Raw genomic sequence first — 21,456 nt, forward strand, 5'->3', positions numbered from 1 at the left:
TCTGGCTACATGCATGGATTACTGTGCATCTCAGTGATCGCGGCTGGGTGTACCATCCAAATTACTCACCCATCGCAATCGCTTACGTTTGTGGTAGCACTAACATAATCTGCGACTGTAGTGCAGTATGTACAGTACTTCGAGCCTCAGAGCAGCCCGTTTATGCTTTGATCATTAAATCACAACAAAGCGATATCCCCATAAGTTTGATTTAGTTAGTCTCACGAGGTAATTCGAGAGCAACGACTGAAACCTCAGAGGCGAAATCTGTAATTGTGCTTGCTATGGTCCTACGTTATTTTTAGCCAAAAACACACATAATTGGCTATTTGGTACGCATGTGGGAGTTTATATGAGGAGGCGAGTCATTCTGACCAATAACTACTCTAACTTTGTACACTCAGACACAAATAAACGTTTTGAGCTCAAAACTGAAATAAATTTACTTCAGCACTTGATACGCTTGTTATCAAAAGATCTACATTGGATTGTCGTACCCAATAATGTGGATTTTCTTCTCTTACCGTGCATAACCTGTCGTTTCAGCATTTATCAGAAACAGCACCTTTACTTTAATCAGGTAGAATGGTGATTTATATCTGGTATCCTCTGTACCAGTGGTGTCACCCAGGTGAATGTTGCATGTGGGCGGCATCACTGTAAATTACGACTAGCCGAAGTATTTGTTTTGCGTGAATGTTGTCCGAACAGACCTCAGCGCAGATGATTATCATACCGCCAGTAGCCCTCTCGTGATCGCAGTGCGACTCGCAGTGTAATCGCGTATTTACTACGGCTACGGTATGCAGGACTGCAGTAATATTATAGGATGAAATGCGTCAATAAGGAAACTCTAATATCCTTGTAAACATAATTTGAACCAAATTGATAGGTACAGGCACTTTGAGTATGCTGAAAAGAGCGGCAATAAGGAACACACAAGAACTAATATCCTGGTAACCGTTAAGCAGAACAAGTTGACAAGAACTTAGGCGAATTCGCCCCCGCCGATGTGCCGGAGTAGCAACCCCACGACCCCACTATCCGTGCCATATTTGGCTGCATGTCAATGTATTCCCCGTTTCCGAGCGCCGAACCGTGTTACACAAAGGAATATATCCTTCAAAAGCCTCCGAGCATTCACGAGAGTAGAACCTGCTCTCGAAGCTTTTCACATTGGGTGGGCTCATCGCCGAGCATACCTTGCAGAGATGCTGTCAGCTTTTGCTCTTCCCTTTGCACTTGTCGGATGTAGCCTTGTATAGTTCATCAGTGCTGCGCAGCATGTGGTCACGATTTCCGGGCGGCACAATCGCCGGATCTTCTGCGTGTCGGTTGGTACGGAAACTTATAGCTGTAACTACAAGTAACTCCACGTGAAGCTGCGGCATGTACTCCACGTGCGTGGGCGCACGCTTACCTTTCCGCTTCATTACTATCTTGTGAGGAATGAAGCCATTGACGAGTGCCATATCTATGAAGGCGAGAAATAGTTGGCGGTAGTATTTCTTGAATGCCACGCAACGCTGTATCGAATACCGCTGAAGGCGGATCTGGTCGTGGGTGTTCACGCCACCCATTCCAGAATGGTAGTCTGCGATCAATTGCGGGCACGGAACCTGTGTGAGAGCTCCTGTCTTCTTGTCCTTCCTCGTCACGTGGGTCTGCGTGGTGGAGCACCCCGTGGCGATCAGATGCACAGGACTGGAGTCCATCCAGGCCGTGGCAACAAGTGCTGGGTACTGTCTTCATTGCGCGATCCCGTACGTCCCCCTCGGCATGTACTTCGCCCTTTTCTTTTGTGGGAACATGAGATCTGACGGCCACCCAAGTCTGTCCGAACGCTGAGTACCGACGTAGTAGAACTCCACAGTAAGCAACGCGAGTGCCAACGCAGGCGAGCTGTAGAAGTTATCCACTACAATCAATCTCTGCCTCGCCTGTCCGTCAAACGTTTTTGTGATATTACGGATGACGGCTCTCTGTGACGAGCCTTGCTTCTTCTTCTTGTCTGGCTCAGCTCCTAGATAAACTTCAACTCTGCATCATACAGAATACCATTACGGCTGTAGTTAGTTGCTTGATGCCGCAGCTATACAGAACTAAATTGCCTACAGCATTCGTTATTCTGTCGTACGCAGAATTATTAGCTCACCTTGCGCAGTAACCGGTCTCGGCGCGTCCCTAGAAATTATGTACACTTAGTATACACATTTACCAATAGAATATACCAATCATCGTACAACAAAAATAGTCCGCATTGACGCGATCCTTGCGAAGCTTGCCCTTCACTCCAGGCTTTACGTACGTGTGACCGACGCTCAGCCCCGTCGGCGGCCTTGCCTTCCAGCCGTCCTTTACGAGCTGACTCCACAGCTTCTTGAACTTCTTCATATCCACACTGTCCAGCACGTCCATCGTTTTAAGAATGAGTGGCAGCTAGGTGGGGGGATAAAATGGCTGGGAACTAAATTTTCATACTTCTTCACCGCTTATACTGTATTTTCTATGGATGCCTGAAAATACCCGTCTATCTCACCAGCGCTGATCCTCAGTGATAACCCCCCCACCCAAAGCCCTTCAAAACTGTATATGCGGGGAATTTACGTCATCCTCCCCGCGTATAAGCTCTCGGAATATTTACACCTGCAATATCACTTAATCTGTCGAATACAGAATCCCGCGTTAATTGGGTTAAAGCGACCTAAAGTAACACTGGATGAGATGATGGAGCTCCTGGGTATATTGTTTACATGGCTCTCATTGACAAGGGTGAGTACGCCAACTACTGGGGCGACCAAGTATAGGACACAATATTTGAATCAGATAGCGTGCGGTTGGACCCGTTACTGTGCTTGACGCGGTTTGAGTTTATCCGTCAAAATCTTGGACCCCAGCCAAATACTCATCTTCCACATCCGAAAGTGATCATTTCTTTCCTTGCCTTTCCTTTACTCCAGAAGCCTTTACCTCAATGTCCTCTTCGTCTTCTTCTTCAGCTTCTTCTTCTTCTTCACCTTCTTTTGCTCTTACTTCTTCTGCAGCTCCTTCTTCGGCTTCTTGCTCTTCTATTCCCTCTTTTTCTTCTTCTGTGTAGGCCTCTTCCTCTGCGTCCTTAGTTCCTGTAGTAAGAGTTATAACGGGATCGTCGCTCTGGCGCTCGCTCGCGCGGCCGAACGCGGCAGCTTTATCAGAGCGCGCTCGCGCGCTTTCAACGTCTGCAACCCAAGTCTCGTTTCGCCGGCGTGTTTCTTCTTCTTCGAGGCGAACCTCCTCCACCATCTGTGCCTTGATCATGGCAGTCTTGTGGGTCCGTGTCATGGCGAGGGAGGAAGAGGGACCGCACTCATGGGGTCAGGGAGCTGCCGCGTGACTTGTTCTCCCAATCGGTGGTTGTGAGGAAAAATGTTTTTTTCAAAAATAAAAAAATAAATTTCATTCCTGGACAAAACTTGTTTAGAAATCTGGATAATACCTGTTTGGACGCCAATCATGCCGTTTTTTTAAATAATAAATAAACTATCTCCGAAAAAAAAACGGTTACAAGAACCCCACCAATTCAATAAAGAAAAACAAAACTCGTTTTTATGTGGCAAACATGAGCAAATTATGCATTTTATTAGGATAAAACAAGTGTTCTTGGAGAGAGTACTACCGCTGAAGTTCTAAAACGGGAAAACATGGGTCTTACAGCCCATCAGGACTTTGAATAGGGCTTACAGGTGGAGATGCTCTTACGGAGGACTCTCACATCGTAGAGTATCACACACACGAAGAACAGGTCATTTACTCTGGTGTCTACGTGTCCGTCAAAATAAATTAAGGGCTCACAGACAGAGTAAACATGTTGTATTTATAAACACCTCCAATTTTTTCTGAAGCGCTACCGTAACAACACTGTCGTGTAGCTGATAATCCGCTCCATCAGAAGAGTTTACAGTACTCTAAGTTGGCTATGCAACAGTAGTTACTGTAATTGCTGTTGCGTCGAAGCTGTGTCATGTCTATGCATGTAAATATGTAAGCACTTCGTACTGCATTTAAAATTGCTGAAAAAACTCGGTCTATTTCTGTGCTGAAGAACACAAGCATCAGTGTTCCGTCCAGTCTACAGTATCCTTGACTACATTAGCAGTGTTTTCGACCAATCTTTAAGTGTGGACGGATGCCCTATGTCTTCGAGCTCCCCTCAATGCTTGGGGAGCCATTTGCTTTGGAGCACCTTCTTTAGTCCGTAAGCAGACGCATTTAAAAGGCCACATCAACTGCGGAGGAAGTTCGAAGAGAGTATTTGAGTCTCGATCAAAGTGGTGAACGAATTTGGTGTACACTCCACTAACCCATACGCCAAGCACCGAGTCATAACAAAATACCTCGGTCCTACTTACGCAATAATACTTCCTGAAGGCTCAAACCTTCCAATAGGACCTACGCGATAGCACATAAAAACTATACTTTATTTGATCTCCACTGAAAGTCCGGAGAGATTAAAGCCTTCTCAAATACGTAAGACGTGTCTTCTAAGTCCCCTAGCAGACGCAACACAGGTCCTAAAACGTCCGACTGACTCATTACGCTCGCCATCCGGCAGTACACGGGATCCCACTCGAATCTCACCGAGCCTCGCATAATAAGTCGTTGATTCAGCAGCTTGTCACCCAGAGCGCGGCCTTTCTTACTTCCCGAGAGATGTGGGAACACATTCCGCAGTGTCCTCTCTACCCTAGTGGTCGTCTCAGCGACTATGGAATGCCTAGTCTTTACCAGTCTTTCCGGCTCGAGTTCCACGTCCTGGAACCACATGGACAAACATTTCCAGCTCCTCAGCATCGCTTCTGGGCCACGACCAGCATTATACGCCACGTCCGGGGCCATAGCGTTGCGTAGCAAGTCTTGCTGGGCTGACGACTCAGTAGCACCAGTCGTCTTTAGACCGTAGCGGAACAGTCGAAAGTACTCAGTCGTGACGCTCCACACATCCTCCTTGGCCGGGATCCCTGAGGATACAGAGCGTCGACGCTTCTCGAGTGTGTTGATCTCATCTTGCAGCTGGTGGGTCTCATTTTCGAGGGCATTGGCGTAGTCGTCTTTCTTCTTCCGGTATCTAATCTGCCGTAAGCGACGAAGTTCTCGGAGTCTCTTTTGATCGCCAAGAATTTGGTCCACAATTTGGGCGTGTTCAGAAGGAAAGGACTTTCTCTTCTGAGCTACGGAAGCATCATCGACGGTATTGACTGGTTCAGTTTTCAAAAGACGACGTGGAGGGAGAGGGGGGCCGCTACCGTCTTGCCAACGAAAGTCTGCACTGGTGCTTAAGTATTGCTTGGTCTGGTTGGCACGCAACGAGGGTAGGAGAGAATGCGTCCTACTAGAAGTCCTAAAGTGTCCTATTGTCCTAAAACCTGGGATAAAAAACTAGCAATTCGGCTCATAAACAAACCCATATTTAGGACAACACAATGAGTTTTAGGACGAAACAAGCCAGGGTCCGCGTGTCCTAATAGGACACTCGACAACTGGACACTCAGTCTGTCCTATTAGGACAGACTGCAACTCAGACCACTGTCCTATTAGGACAACACCAAGCCCAACATGCACTGTCCTCAAGCCATATCCTCAACTGGCCTAGCTAGAAACAATAAACATCTTAAAGCCCCTCTCTCCAAGAGCAGCCGATTCTTTGTTGTGCGCGAAAAGCACCTCAACAAAACTTCTCTACTACAAAGTGTGTGACAATATTTTTAAAGTGTTTCAAAGGATGATAGTCATTGAAGGTAATAATAGCCGCTAATAACGGTTGAGCGACTTCAACATGCACATAGCAAACGACGGTTAATAATCAGAACGTGACGACATAGGGGGGGGCTCAAAAAGCAGCAAAGTACTCGCAAGGGCTACTTGGCTGCAAGTCGATCCGAAGACGCGGTTCGCAAGCGATGGGGGTCTTGGTTAGCGCGGCGGTGTGCTCGGCCTGGTTCGTCGAGTTGTCTGGCGTCGTCGGGGTGTCGACAACAGGTGCGTTTGTGGCAGGCGAGTCCGGGCTGGGAGCCGACGTCGATGGGCAGTTGGACGGCACGTAGACTACCAGGTCGGCCTTCAGGTTGGAACCGACACCGACCGGCAGTTGGCACTCCTCCAGGTTCATGGCCTTCACGTCAGCGAGCAGGGTGTTGCAGGCAGTCGAGGCGCACATCTTGTCAATGGTGGCCTGGTCCGGGATCTCAGTGGTCCGTGCCGCACTGTTGAATGTTCGCGCTCGTGAGCAGAGCGGACAAGACACTGCTTCCGCAGGTGGCAGCAGAGGCCAGATAGGCGAGCGCCCTAGCTGCAGAAGGAGTAGCCGCAATGGTCCATGATGCTTGGCTGCAGTAGTGGAGATTCAGAAATGGTTGGTGTGCCCCAGGACAATAAGTAAAGCCAATGTGAGTTTTAAGTAACTCTTACGTAAATTTACGTAGATAGTCCGGAAAAAGTTAATATTTGAGGTTTAGGACAATCTGGAGGACACAAATTATAATATTCTGTAACGAAGGATTAGTCGCTTTTTAGGAAAATCTCCCTGTAAAATTTAGGACAAATAGGACAGTTTAGGACGTGTCTTAGGACGCATTATCCTACACCCGCAACGAGACGCCGCCGATGACGTCGTCGCTGAGAAGTTTACGCTTAGGCGGTTGAAGGAGGCAGCTATTCATTCTGAGTGGACAATGGGCACGTTTAAAGTGAGTCGATCGGAGTGAACAGTGAAAATGAGAAATGATGGTCACAGCGTTTACGGTTCAGTACATTTGCGAATCCAGCCGGACTCTCGAGTCGAGACTAGAGAGCACACAGCTGCCCACGCAATCAATGATGCGAAATATCGATGTGTCATCCACTGGGTGTCTACTTCGCTCTTTTATTGGATTTCAAGAATGGCAGTCGAAGTATTTCCGTAAATCAGTACAAAAGCAGTACTGAGTTTTTATAAAAATATTGCTGATATTCAACCCGAATTGAATAACTAATGTCAGTAGAATGTAGTCGTTAGAAAAAGTAATCTATGTTAGCGCCGCAAAATCGACTCTAGTCTTTAAATTTTGCACGTAATTTCAGTAGAAAGGGCCCTTTTCTTGGAGGTACATGGTACTGCTGAGCTGGTAAGGCGATTTTATAGGCTAGGTTTTGTATGTATTTGGCATTACATTGAGGAGCGAAGTAGCTTTTTGCGTAACATTTCTGATAAACTTTTCCGTGCCCAACCTCTTAAAATAAACGATAAAAAATTCGGCCAATCAGTTCAAAGGCAGACTCTGATTCTGCTTTGAATGCCAAAATCTATATTAAATATGGAGATTTTGGACAATCAAACCGGTCTTGCATTTATTATGCTCCGTTGCATAAATCTCTGGCCCGATCGAAACATCGGAAGATTGAGCCGTCCGACAATGCAGTCTGGAAGTTGGCACATTCTTAGCGATCAAAAGCATTCGGATCGATATTCATGGCCATCAGGCCTGCGTGGCCCACGTGGCGCGGCGATCGGTGCTGTTCGAAGCACAACCAGAACTTTTAACGTTATTAGCGTATGTCCTCGTCAAGCATTACTATTATGAAACTTCTGATTTCAGTTGCAAAAATACTGATTTATGGAAAAGCATGCCTATCCTAGTTCCTGCTCCGTCACCGGGTTGCGTTCTGGCAGAGCTTCTGCAGCACAAAACAACGTTACGACAGCAACATACCGGTATGCACTGGACATGGAATGGTACCCCTAGTTCCGGTAGGGATAGTACAGTACTGCACCCGTCTTTGCGGGGGGGGAGCATATAGGATTTGCAAAACTATAAGATTTTAAACTACAGTCAATCGTTAATTTGAATGCAGGAGCATCACATCAAGAAGTTTATTAAAAGTCCAAGGGCGTGAAAACGGGTTGTAGTACTGTACAGTACCGGTATCACAATTAATAGAGGGTACAGACAATCCCCTCGGCACTTGGAAAGATGGCCAGACTTCCTGGAAAGAGTGGCAGTCCGGCAGCGAGCGACTAATGCAGAACAGATCAGAAAGACAATCACATTGATTGATCGTCTCAATACATATCAGGCTTCAATAGGAAAAAAAGATTAACAAAATAGAAGGCCAGCTTACCACAATCCCCTCGGTAGTAGTACCAAGACCCTTAATACCGCCCCCTTTCTCCCCCTCAGGTGTAAAAGAAATTAAAAAAGGCACGTATTCTTATGGTGGGATGACTAACTATGGGAAAGTCTGATTGTACAGGACGCCAAAAAGGCTTGCATAGCATAGCAGCGGTTCCAAACTATACTTCACAAACGTTTCTGGTCGTTATCCCACAGATCTCCTCAAAATAGATTCCTTATACCCGTCGACGACATCCAGTAGCAGCACCACAAACGATCAACTTTAACAACTCAGCCCCCTGATAACCGTGGATACATCAACCCGTTCGTTAGATCAAATGTGGTGGCTGCTACGATGACAAGCAAACGAGAGCCAGATTGTCGGTAGCTAACGGTATGTAGAACCATTTGTTTAAGGTTTGACAGTGTTTATAGTCTTATTTACTGCTGGTTCGACTGGTGAGCTAATGGAAAACAATGATCCATTTTTATGGATTAATACATCCCAAGATAGTAATCCCCTTAAATAAGATATAACAGCGGTCTCCTGACGCTGTGACTACCGACGGTATTATTGTTGGAGCCCCGTTGACCGGCAGCATACGAGCCCAAGTCAAAATTACCTCTAACATACCAGATTGTACATACTGATACAGAATCCATGATTATGAGTAAATAGGAGTCCTTAACTAAACACAATGATTGTTTGGTGAGTTACATCCAAAAATGTCCAGCAACGACATTTGCTTCTTCCAACACCCATTTCAGTGAGTTCATCTACGACAACGTTCTCCCCCTGGCAGGTTTACTAATAGCAGCTATTCGATGGCCGTCAGATTCCTGTGTGCAAGCGCAACATCATCACGGCAAATTCGTCGGTGACTTCAGGACTCTCATATTCGCAATTATGGTAGTCCTGGAGACCCGTGTGCTTCCTGTAGCTCACAAAGACGGGTGGGGGTATGATTCCAGAGCTGCACGCTCCATATTAGGGACTTGCGCCTGCTCACGCTGTACAACATTGCAGACATGTAATCCATAAACAGAAAGGCGATGTAATCGTCTAGTGGTCCCTCTAAATAGTGATAAAAGGTGGTATTTAAAAAAAACTGTGCTATATCACTACATAAAGGAATATCAAAAAGTACAAACTGAAGCCAAACACAATTTACAGAACCGAGCAGAATGTATTAAAACGCTCTGACATTTATTTGTGAGGTTTGATCCCTTCCTCCTGAGTCCTATGTCTTCATGTCTCACTGTGGTCACCCCACCTGGAATCCAGGCTCTGGCACCGATTGGCGTGTAAGAGTACACTTCGAATTAAGGCTTTATTGAGTAAAAGCTAATTCAGATGCTCTTACTGTTAAAAAAGTAAGAATGAAGTTTGGAAACTATTACATGGAGAAGGGAAAAAGTCACTCTGAAGCGTAAGCGGAGTCTGGTTCATGACACGTGTAAATACCTCTTCAGCTGAGACTGCACGCTCTACATGAAGCAACTTGAATGAGGATGCCCTGTACCCATTTACGATGCAGTGGATACTTAAGTATTGTACATAAAGTATGTACAGTCGTGCACCTCCAATTCGGCAGGGCGGACCATATCAACAGTGCCAGAGCATGTGCACAACGTAAAGCAAAAAACAAACGCAAATCCAGTGCACTGATATTTTATTTTTTAATTCAGTACAGCATTCACGTCAATCTTCTAATCTTGGCGTCAGACGCGCGAATCGCGGGCGCGCAACAGCGCTTCCGGTTGCGATAGGCGTCCGGCAAGACGGCAACTTCCGCGAACCGCTTAAGAATACTCTGGACGGTAGTGCGCTTTACTGCTTGGGGGGTCTTAAAGCGCTCCGTTGCCCAACGAGCAAGTTCGGAGTGAGACCGCAGGATCTGACTTGTGCTTCTCGCACAAAGACTGCTTTTGTGGGACATGTAGGAGGAAGGGCGATGTCCCATTGTCTTTGGCGGTAAAAATCAAAGTGGGTGTTTGTAAGAAGACGTCCGATCCAAAATTTAAAATCAGATCGATGCGGCGTGTCATCCCTCGGCGAGGAGGGGAAAACCGTTGAGGTTAATTGCTAGGGTGGTGATGGGCAAAGGTAATTGCGCATCCGATTCGCGTAATCATAAATCTGGCAGGGTATCGACTGATACCGGTGCCGAATTGGAGGTGCACGACTGTAGTTCACTGAGCTGCATTAGATTGGCAGGCTGCCAATCTGCTGCCAATGGCAGCGGCTTCCTGAAGGAGTCTCACGCGATCAGGTCAAACACTGTTCTGAACAGTGTTCAGTCCGGTTACGCTCTCCAAATCGTGCGAATCCTTTCAAAATCTTTTCTAGCCTCAAGTCATTTGTTGAGGACTACGTTTCGTGCTGTGTTTACGCGTCACGTGCCACCTTTCACAATTCATAATCTTATGTACCGGTAGTACATGTACAGTACAGTACTGTGCAAAGAATAGAGACTGTATCTGTGTGGTCCACCGAACTGCCGATCGTGATCCCCATTCTACGATTCGAAGCCCCAGACAGGAAGACTATTCTCTCTCATGGACACTTGCCTTCTTCACCCGCCAACCAACCGCGTCCTTAGCGATGCAGTGATCGGTGGAGTGGCGCAGCGCTCTTAAAGGAACAATACACGTAGTGGGGATCCACTGTATTGGTCTCGGTCTTCCGACCAAGAGGCGATGAAACAAAACGCCCCTACGTCTGTGCGATACGACGGCATCTCGTACACTCAACCGTTGCCCGTGGACCGGAAAAGGAAACGTCAGGAGCCCATTAGTCCCACTAGCTCCAAGCTCGTGCTACTGGCCGAGTCCAGCAGCGATATCTCCTCCCACGACTCCCTAGCCGAATTTGTCAAACAGGATTGGTTCATTGAACAACAGAACCAACTTCGAGAGATCCGTCGGGTCCGTCAGATCCGATACCGAAAGAAACAGCAGGACTACATGGAGACTATGGAGGAGAACAACCGCCACCTCCAGCAAGAAATCGACAAGCTAGAAGAACGACGTAGAGCGGTTGCTGCTGCGGTGCCCTCTAAAAAGACGCTGTGGTACGTGGCCGTCGAGTACTTCCGTCTGTTCCGGTACGGTCTACGCGCCTCCGACTTGTCTGATAGGTCGCGTGAGTCCACTGCCAGTGCTTAACTCGATTTCTTGCGCTCTACGATGGCTCCCGACGTCATGTACAACGCCGGACGAGGAGTCGAAGCGATTATGAGGAACTGGACCTACTTCTCTCGTGGTTTCAAGACGTCGAGGTAGAGCTCGATGGCTTACAGAAGAGTGGGACCGAGTCGCTTATCGCTTGAACTACTACCACGTTTACCATAACACAGCATACTTTAATTAAGGTGTTCCCGCACCTGTGCGGTAAAGACGCTGATGCAACAGGACGTCTGCTTGCGTCCAAGCTTCTGGACCAGTCCATCGCTATTCACGGCTCGACGCGTTTTGATTGGGATATCGGATACGGTCGCGTGACGAGTGTCATCAGCGAGTCAGATATGTTGACACCGATGCTGCAAGTTCTAGGGAGATTGGAGTACGTGTCTCAGGTGTTTGAGAAGTCTCTGACGCCGTACCGTGGGCAGTCAGGATCAACTTGTAGGAAGTAGAGGAGATAGGTACAGTGGTCACGGTAATTAATCTAAGTTGATAAATAATCTCATACACTAAATATTCTCACTCAAGTTTGTTCAGAATAATTCACGTGAACAAACTTTTTCAGAGTTCATTATTAATCTCACTTGTGGGTGATATCTTGTACTCACTATCGGGTTTGCTAATTGTGCAGTGGTTAATGATCTCCCTAGCCAATTTCTGCATTGTGAGTTCAAGTCCCGCAGCAGCAGTGCATAGGGTATCAATTCTCTCTTTTAGAGTTAGGTCTGTGGTGATGTTTGTTCTGTGGAATGTTCTGTTGGCATCCGTTGGTTGCTCGGCTGTAAACACTGATGTTCGTACTTAAGAAAAGTTTCACTGTATCTATTTTATAATACCAACAAAAGTACCAATTGGCTGTGGCTCTAAATTATATGATTGCATGTACTTGTGTCTAAACCTTCTTCATTTCATGATTTTTTTTTAAATAATTCTCTCTGCCACTGTACAGTCCAGTGCCAGATCTATGTTCTAACTGTAACTCCACCTTCGGGTATAATTTATACCGACATGTAGGTGTGAGATTTATTTCAGGGCTACATAAAATAATAGCAATGAGATTTATTTTACCAAACACTATTTAATGGGAGTTCATTAATACTCTCACGGAGATCAATTGCTGTGTGAAATAAAACAATTACTCCACACAAAATAATTTCAATGAGATTCATTACCGTGACCACTGTAGCTGTATTACTGTATAAGTCACAATTTGACAACTATGGTCTTGATCCCTAATGTTCATTTAATCACCCACAGAAGCTCAGCCCGCACATTGTCCAAAATCACAAACGTTATATTTTATATAGGTTTTTGTATTGGACCGGCTAAAAATTGTGACCACCTTGGCAAAACTCTTTTTTTGTAAATGAGCCTTCCTAAAAAGTGCAATAAAACGCGTATTATGCAACTTTTGTGAAAACCGCAACGTCAAATTTAAAAAACTGACCTAGTTACCATGGTATTGGCAGGTGGAGGTAGAATTGTGTGGGCCTTTGACCCGTTTATTTTAGTGTCAGTACTTAATAAATAAGGAAAACAGTAAGGAAAAACATAGATGTTTATCTTCGTTTCATTTGCCCAGTCTAAGATGTTAATTTCTTAAATTTCGCGAAGATCTTTGAGCTTTTCTTCAAGCAGTAATTCAGAAGAGGCTCCTAAGGACCGGGGTGAAGCGGTTATATTGTCGTATATACATGAGCAACATTTTTCGGGAAATATTGATGTTCCAAGATTGGAGTCACGTTAGTACAACACTAAATTACTTTGTAACAACGTCTCGACAAGTTTTTATAGCAAAGCTTTCTGTGAGCTGTGAGATTACCTGCGTGTCGACCACCAGTGCAATGCAGTCTGCCAGTGTCCAGTGCCCCTGTCTACGAGCAACCATCCACTGCCATGTCTGCAAGACACATCCCAAGGACACTCATGCGCTTGGCAGTGCAGCTTGCGGCTGCACTACAACCGGCTACACTGAGTACACATGTGTGCAATGGCGAAGGATTCTACCAAGGCTTGTATGCGCAAGGACATCGTTGGCTGTGCGCTGCCAAGATGGTGTACTCAACCAGAGTGCATTTATCTAGAGTTTAGTATTGACTTATTTGCTATTTGTATACTAATCTACGTTTGCGGTACAGCGGTGTTCTGGCGGAGGCTGCTCCCCACTTTGCGTTTTAACGCCTGCCGCTCATTCAAGAGCAGCAGAGAAGAGCAGCCTTACCAGACACCGCGGTCATGTCGCGGCCTTTTGCCCGGCACTTACGTGTTTACGTTACTTCCTGATTAGTTTTCTAAAGTTGACATTTAAGTGTATTTACATTTAAATGGCTCCTACTCTTAGAAGCGATCGACACATGGAGAACAATCCCCCCGTGACGAACCCTACGTCACCACTGGTTATGAGCCCAATCAGGGCGCAGTCTGCGACTGACGTGGCTGCTGGCGTTCCAGACACAAGTTCTGGAATTTCGACCAATCAAGATCAAGCTTCAACCCCATTGGCAGGAAATTCAAGCTTGAACAATGACGCATCACTCTCGCACAGTGATGCAGAAAAACTAATTCGTTCATTGACTGGAATTCTGGGTGGCCGCCCGTTATTCCAAATGTTACTCGAAAGTATGCATAAACTTTCGTCGACGAACACGGAAGAATCCGTGCCAGTTGACAATCCTCTCCAGTCGCCGCTAAACCAACAAAACGGCGACCGAGACCCCGACGATCCGTGGCGCCCTCTAGACAACATGAACCCTACTGGCCGCTACATCGATGGCGAGCTTGCTGAGTACACCAAGGTCCTCATCAGCTCGCCCCCGATCAAGCTGCCCAAGCTCCATCGGAAGGGTGACTACAAGGCCTGGAAGAGCGAGGCACTTCGAGCCGAAGATGCTGGGTGACATCACCTACGGCCCTGAGCGTTGTGATGCAGTGGAAGGCATGCGTCGTGATAAATATCGCGTGTGGTACAAGTCGCGTAAGAACAAGGCGTTCTCAGCGCTTGCGTTGTCGCTGTCTGTTGACCTACGTACGACATTCAAGATCGACGATATCCACGACAATATGGACGCCGCCGCTATGCTCTACGGTGCAATCACGCAGCACTTTGAGGCTGGAGATGACATTTTATCCTGATTACCTACCACAAGAGCTAGTGACGCGCTGGCTCAAGCGAACGAGTCGGTGTCGCAGTACGTTGGCGACATCGCGAAGAAGGCAACACTTCTACATCAATCTAATGGTGACTTCGCTGAGTGGCAACATGCAAGCCTACTACTGTCGAACAGCGTGGAAGCGTTTAAAGATCTCGCCCGTGAACATGGTGATTGGCTTTATAATCATGATCGCAAGACTCTTACACTTGCTGAAGCTCTACAGCGACTGCGCGCTGCTGAGCACCAGCGTGACCAGCTGCATGTGCAGACCAGACAACCAGTCGCGCACTCAATGCAAGTCGCTCACGTCGGAACGGATCAAGGGCAAGGTCAAGCACGAGGACGCAAGCGCAACAAGCCACAGCGCAAGCGGTCCAAGGGCGTTGCAGACAAGAAGCAACGTACAGCTGCGCGAGCTGCCAAGGAGAAGGACACTGGTACGCCGAGTGTACGGCTGTCACTGGTCAGCAACTGAAGCCAGAGCTTGACAGGAAAACTGCAAGAGAGAAGCCCCAGGGCTTCTGTGTCGTTGTGTACTCTGTATGTCGTGTGGACACTGTGGATTTGGACGAAGATGGCCAAGGGCTGTTTGCTGGCCTATCACTATGCGATGCGAATGCAATTGATCTTACCGACGGTGCTGAGCTATCGCCTACGGCTACGCAATCACCTGTATGGTCATTAACGTTCTCTGCGGATAGTGAAGAAGGAGGAGAGCATCGAGTCGTTGAAGGTGCGTATGCAAGTACGCAGCGCACTCAATCGACGGTTGCGCAAGCAACGCAGCGACTGCAGCTGCAGGCTGCGGTTCCTGTTCGACACATACAAGTTAGAGGGCAAGGACTACAGCAACGGCGACAATAAACCTCACTGTCTACACTGCAAGCACCGGTAGCTGTGCAAGCTGCCATACAATCTGCGGTACAACCCGAGGTGCAACCTACTGGACAACCTGCTGTTCAACAGGATGTACAAACTACTGTACAGCGAGGTCTGCAGCCTACTGTATCTAGCACTGCGTATAATCAGGGGGAGGGCGGCTGGTCTACAGCTGGACCAGGACCTACGTGAAAATCAGTAATCTACTACTTGGGACAAGGACTGTCGAGTAACTCGAAAGGGCCTACACTTGAGCCATGGCGCAATCAAGCTGAGCCACAAGGGGGTTCGGCTGTGCCGGGGGATAGCTGTCGAGGTCCTGATGTCGGGTTTAACAGACGCCAAGAACCAGGGATGCGCAATGATTACAGACCTAACTTGGGGAGCGCGTACGAGAGAGGACTCTGGAGTCAAGATGTTGGACACTTTGACCCTTCTATTCAAGGACGAGGACGAAGTCGTTCACCACCCCGATTCTTCAATCGAGAACGAACTCCACCAAGAGAAAGAGGCCGTTCTCCGTCAATGCGAGGACGTGAACCAAGAGGGAATCCAGGGCGCTATCGATCTCCACCGCGTCCGCAGCAGTGGCGTAACGAGAGACCGAGTCGCTATGAGCCGCCACCCCAACGCGATGATCGACTGAGTCGCTATGGACCGTCGTCTCCGCAGCAGCAGTGGTGTGATAATCCTTTGAGAGGCAGAGGACCTTCACCTCGACGTGACAACTACCAAGGGCGGAACATGTCTCCACGTCGATTTGAAGACCGTCGTGGCAACAGACCTTCTGCCTCTCGTCAAATCAACGCTGTGAACCAGTACCAAGGTATGCAATCTGCTCAGTCTGAGTTTCTGGAGTGGATACTTGACTCAGGATCCCAGGTAAATGTCTGTGGTGACCTGTCATTGTTTACTACCATAAGGGAAGACCAAGCCAGTCGACTTGACCTTGCGAATGGCACAACTGAACACACTTCTGTTTGTGGGTCTGTGCTATTGCGTGCTGTTAATCAGGCAACTGACCAGCTCGAGGACCGTCTCCTGGACGACGTGGTGTACACACCGAACGCGAAGGTGAACATCATTTGTCTGGGCTACCTACAGACGAAGGGCAGCTTCAAGTTGACATGCTCATATGATCAACAGACCGCTTGAATCTCCAAGCCAAGCACAATACTCAAGTTCATGATGCGTGACAGTATTTACCGACTACGTGCAGAGCGAGTGACTGGAGTGATGGTGATGGCAGCTCTAAAAGAGGACATGAACAGCAAGAAATCCATGGAGCTGCTTTATCAGCGATTTGGTCATATGAGCATGGAGACGGTGAAAGTGTTGGCAAACAAACTCGATGTTGGAGTTAAGATGAATCAGAAGGTCTGACTTCGTACGAGTGCGTTGATTGTGCTGCCAGTAAGGCGGTAAGAATGGCTTATAAACGGATTCCATCACGGAGGTCCGAACCTTTGGAGACTCATGATGGACATTTGGTCTGTGAACGAACAGTCTGTGGATGGAGCTACTATGAATCTCTTCATCATAGACGAGTCTACAAGGTAAAAGTGACCGTTCCTACTTAGGAAGAAGAGTGAAGCAGCGCTTCACATCAAAGTCCTATTGAACAGGCTGCAAACTCGCTTTTCTGAGCAGAAGGTGCGACGACTTCACTATGACCAAGGAGGCGAATTTGCAAGCAAGGAGCTAAGTGACTACTGCATTGACAAAGGGATTGAGCAGCAGTTTACAAACGCCTACTCTTCTCGAGAGAACGGCATTGTATAACGTGCTAACGGCGTGGTTTTACCAAGGATTAGAGCAATTCTGATGGCCACACACATGCCCAGTTCCTTAAGGGGAGAAGCCTTTCTGCATGTGGTGACGACGTTGAACTGGTTGCGCACCAAGCTTCTAGGTTTGGTGTCCCCGCACCAGAATCTGTACGAATCGGAGCCTATGCTGGATGACTTGCGTAATTGAAGTTGTCTAGCACACGTGCGTGTTCCTCCTGAGTCAAGACAAACGAAAAAATAAGCTGAAGGCAAGGGCAAGACTGTGTCTATAACTGGGTTACAGTGAGTCAACACTAAGCTACAAGTTCATTGACCTGGTGCCTGCTCAAGTGGTGACAGCTCGTAGTGGCAATGTGAAGTTTCATGAGGAGCTCACGACTGATGGCATCTATATGAAGCACCTGTTAGAGAATGCATTCTTTGGTGATGATCATACTCTACTCGAGCCTGTACCTGTGGTGTGCATCATAAGCAACATGGAGACGTACCTCCAGGTTAGATTGCCGGCATCTCTAGTGCGGAGAATTTACTTGAGGCGGTACCACTTGCTGACGAACCTGCAGAAACTGAGTTGAGTTCGAGTGGGAGTTTGTCAATCGTTAGCGCACCGGTGAGCAAGGACACTGCGGAGACTGCTGGTGTGGCAGCACCTGCCGTGTTGCAGGATCCTGCTAAAGAAGCCAAGGAAGGCTCGGGAGCGAGGAAGCGCAAGAGACGCAAAACAAAGAAGAAGCCTGCAAAGGTGGAGAAGGAGATAAGTGGCTTCGAGATCCAACCTCCACCACTAGAGTCCTGCCTAAAGCGACCAAGAAGAAAGCAGAAGGCGAACGTTCGATTGTCGGATTACGTGGTAGCGCTAGTGCAGGCTACGACGACGGATGTGCAGATTCCGACGACGTACAAACAAGCACGTGCAAGCAAGTACTGGAGAGCTACAATGTTGGTGGAACTTCAATCGTTGAAAGGTCACAAGACCTTGAAACTTGTACCCCGCAAACATGCCAAGAGAGTGATAACGTGTAGGTGGGTCTTTGCTGTGAAGCGAGACGAGCGTGGACGGATCAAGCGATTTAAAGCGCGACTAGTGATCCACGGATTCAAACAACAACTTGGGATTAACTACTCTGAGACCTATGCACCTGTAATCCGGTTCAAAACTATACGTGCGGCTATCTACTACGCTGCACAAAGAGGTTGGGAGGTGCTGCAATTTGACGTGAAGACGGCTTTTCTGTATGGAGACTTGGACGAGACTATCGTCATGGAGCAGCCTCCTGGCTTCCAGGTGGATGGGCCTGGATCCATTTGCAGATTGTTGAAGAGCCTGTACGGACTGAAGCAAGCACCGAACGTTTGGAATCGCACGCTTCATGCGAAGCTTGTTGCGATGGGCTTTACTAGGACGGACTCTGACAATGGCCTCTATGCATTGAGGAAAAATGGTGAAGTCAAGTTGCGACTGACTGTTTACGTGGACGATCTACTGCTGATGGGACCACGTGACCTGTGTGCCACGATCGCTGTCTCACTGCAAAAGACATTTGAGCTTACGACGATGGGCACAGTCAAATATCTCTTAGGCGTCGAGATCCTGATTGGCCGGCCGCGCCGGCAAATTGTGTACTGCCAGAAGCAGTACGTAATGGAGGTGTTGAAGCGTTTTCATAAGGATAACTGTAACGGCTGTACTACACTAGAAGCTACAACGCCCTCGAAGACAGACGTGCCTGCTTCAAAGAAGTTTCTTTCCTACAGAGAGCTAGTGGGTGCTCTCCAGCACCTCGTGAGTGCATCGAGGCCTGACATAGCTCATGCTACCCGACACCTGGGCAAGTATCGTGCGGGCTACGATCGTATGGATTATGCACAAGCCAAGAGGGTGCTGCGCTACGTGTGACTTTGGACTAGTGATGCATGTGAAGCTACAGACTGATGTGCAAGTTAGTGGCTACTCCGATGCTGATTATGCGAACGACCCTGTGGATCGACGGAGTATCAGTGGCTACATCACTATACTTGACGACAACGTCATCTCCAATGCATCTCGTAACAACGCACTCACTACCTGTGAAGCAGAGTACGTTGCGATGGCAGAGGCGACCAAGGACTTGCTCTGGCTTGCTGGCCTATGTAAGGAGCTGAGCTGAAAGCACCCGGTACCTCAACTACTTGAAGCAATCAAGGAGCCATTGCCTTAAATGCGAAACCTGGCAAACATTCGAAAATCAAAACATATCGACAACAAGTACCACATGATCCGACGCCATGTGGATTTAAAGCAGCTTACAGCACAACACATCGGCACTGATGATACTAGCCGAGTGCCGCCGCTACGCGGCGGGTAAGAATGAATGCCGTTCCTTGTGTTTTGCCTCCGCTCCGCTCGCCACGGGCTCGCTTCACTACTCGCATGGTAGGTTGGCAGATTGTGGCTCAGGCGGGCCCATAGGCCCGCAGGGCTGCAGAAGGTGCCGATTTGGCCCGCCTCGCTGCGCTCGGCAGCCAGTAGAAGTATTTTAATTATTTTATCCAATGATTTGTCCGGAAAGCGTGAAAGGCACGACAATTTAGTGTGACGGACAGACAGATTGCTGCAGGTGATGTTTAAGATGGTGGCCTATATCATGACAAAAGCGCTTGCAGTGGTGAAATTCACACACACGCAAGGCTATGAAGGTCTTACCGATTGTGTCGAGCGACGACAACGTATCCAATGCATGGCTACAGCTACGACTTCTGCTACTGCGTTGACTACTGCTGCTGATGCGGAGGCTGACATTGAAGAAGACGAGGGCAATCGAGTGGGAGTGCTGCTACTGTGTGGACTGCTATTGTCTGTGTGCTTTTGGCTATGCTACTGCTAGGACTATGGCGGCAACGAGGATGCGCGAGTGTGATCGCGTCGACTTCCACGGGCGTCGCCGAGATCAAGTGGGAGTGTGAGCTGTGAGCTTACCTGCGTGTCGAGCACCAGTGCAATGCAGTCTGCAAGTATCTAGTGCCCCTGTCTATGAGCCACCGTTCACTGCCAGTGTCTGCAAGACACATCCCAAGGACACTCCTGCGCCTGGCAGTGCAGCTTGCGGCTACACTACAACCGGCTACACTGAGTACACATGCGTGTAATTGCGAAGGACTCTACCGAGGACTGTATGCACAAGGACATCGTTGGCTGTGCGCTGCCAAGATGTTGTACTCAACCAGAGTGCATTTATCAAGACTTTAGTATTGACCAATCTGCTACTTGTATACTAATCTACCTTTTGCGAAACAGCGGTGTTCTGGCGGAGGCTGCTCCCCACTTTGCGTTTTAACGCCTGCCGCTCATTCAAGAGCAGCAGAGAAGAGCAGCCTTACCAGACACCGCGGTCATGTCGCGGCCTTTTGCACGGCACATACGTGCTTACACATTTCCTTGATTACTTCTCTAAAGTTGACCTTAAGTGTATTTACATTTAAATGGCACCTACGCTTAGAAGCGATCGACACCTGGAAAACAATCCCCCAGTAACGAACCCTATGTCACCACTCTATCGACATTAATGTGATTTCTTCTGGTTTATCGGTGACTGAATTATAACGCTAAAACTAATTTTGACTTTCGCAAAGATTTGGGACACTCTGAATACGGGACATAATCACGATTAAATTGCCCCTAATTATCTCTCTCGATGGACATAGAGAATAAAGAATGGCGCAGTTGCTGGCTCCAGTGCGAGTGACGAGCGAGCGCCCGGACGATCGTCGGCATCACGTCTGGAACAACTGCTGGCTTATTCGCGAGTTTAAGATCTCGCAATGATTCAGGAAAGCCTTCTCGAGATGGAGGGGCACATGAGCAAGCTGGCGGTAGCTCGAGGCGAGCTTAAAGATATGGGCCAAGAAAACGAGTCGTCTAGCGAACTGACCTCCATGCTGTCCGAGTACACGTTGAAGGGCTGCAAGTACTGTGCTCACGATGTCGGTGTTTTTGGCCGAATGCTGCAAGATGTTGCAGGTGAAGTGAACCCCTCCCTCCTACCGTAGCTCTGGTAACACTGTTCTAAGGAAGGCGTTGCTTTTATGACGATGCTCATTGTTAGCGTCGCTAATATAACGTAGCCTATCGAATACTTTTGGTGTTTAATCATCATTGACAGTAAATAGCACTGGTGCGTCCTGTTAAAACGCCGACGACAGGCATTGATTACTGACTGCGTACGGTACAAAGTCCGATAGGGCAAATACCAAGATGTTCTCTTGGGACGTTCCGAGACACAATGCCAATGTTAAGCAATGTCGAGCTTGTCGGATGCTGTCGCAGCATTCAAAGCGCTCGCAAGC

The 21,456-nt window shown here is 48.0% G+C and overlaps 2 protein-coding genes and 2 pseudogenes across 2 annotated transcripts; 1 reads left to right on the plus strand and 3 right to left on the minus strand.

The window, feature by feature from the left end:
- Positions 1-1,217: 1,217 nt before the first annotated feature.
- On the minus strand, positions 1,218-1,433 carry PITG_16882 (uncharacterized protein; the record flags this gene model as incomplete). The annotated part of the gene is made up of 1 exon (XM_002897267.1): positions 1,218-1,433. The coding sequence occupies one exon, from the start codon at positions 1,431-1,433 to the stop codon at positions 1,218-1,220; it is 216 nt and encodes a 71-aa protein (XP_002897313.1).
- Positions 1,434-4,372: 2,939 nt separating this feature from the next.
- On the minus strand, positions 4,373-5,217 carry PITG_16883 (annotated as a pseudogene; the record flags this gene model as incomplete).
- Positions 5,218-5,932: 715 nt separating this feature from the next.
- Positions 5,933-6,290, minus strand: PITG_23099 (annotated as a pseudogene; the record flags this gene model as incomplete).
- Positions 6,291-10,826: 4,536 nt separating this feature from the next.
- PITG_16884 (uncharacterized protein) lies at positions 10,827-11,950 on the plus strand (the record flags this gene model as incomplete). Its single annotated transcript, XM_002897268.1, has 3 exons — positions 10,827-11,271; positions 11,541-11,691; positions 11,944-11,950. 3 exons carry the CDS (start codon positions 10,827-10,829, stop codon positions 11,948-11,950), a joined length of 603 nt encoding a protein of 200 aa, XP_002897314.1.
- Positions 11,951-21,456: the final 9,506 nt, after the last annotated feature.

Source organism: Phytophthora infestans, genomic scaffold (assembly GCF_000142945.1).
Source record: "Phytophthora infestans T30-4 supercont1.46 genomic scaffold, whole genome shotgun sequence".
NCBI lineage: Eukaryota > Oomycota > Peronosporomycetes > Peronosporales > Peronosporaceae > Phytophthora > Phytophthora infestans.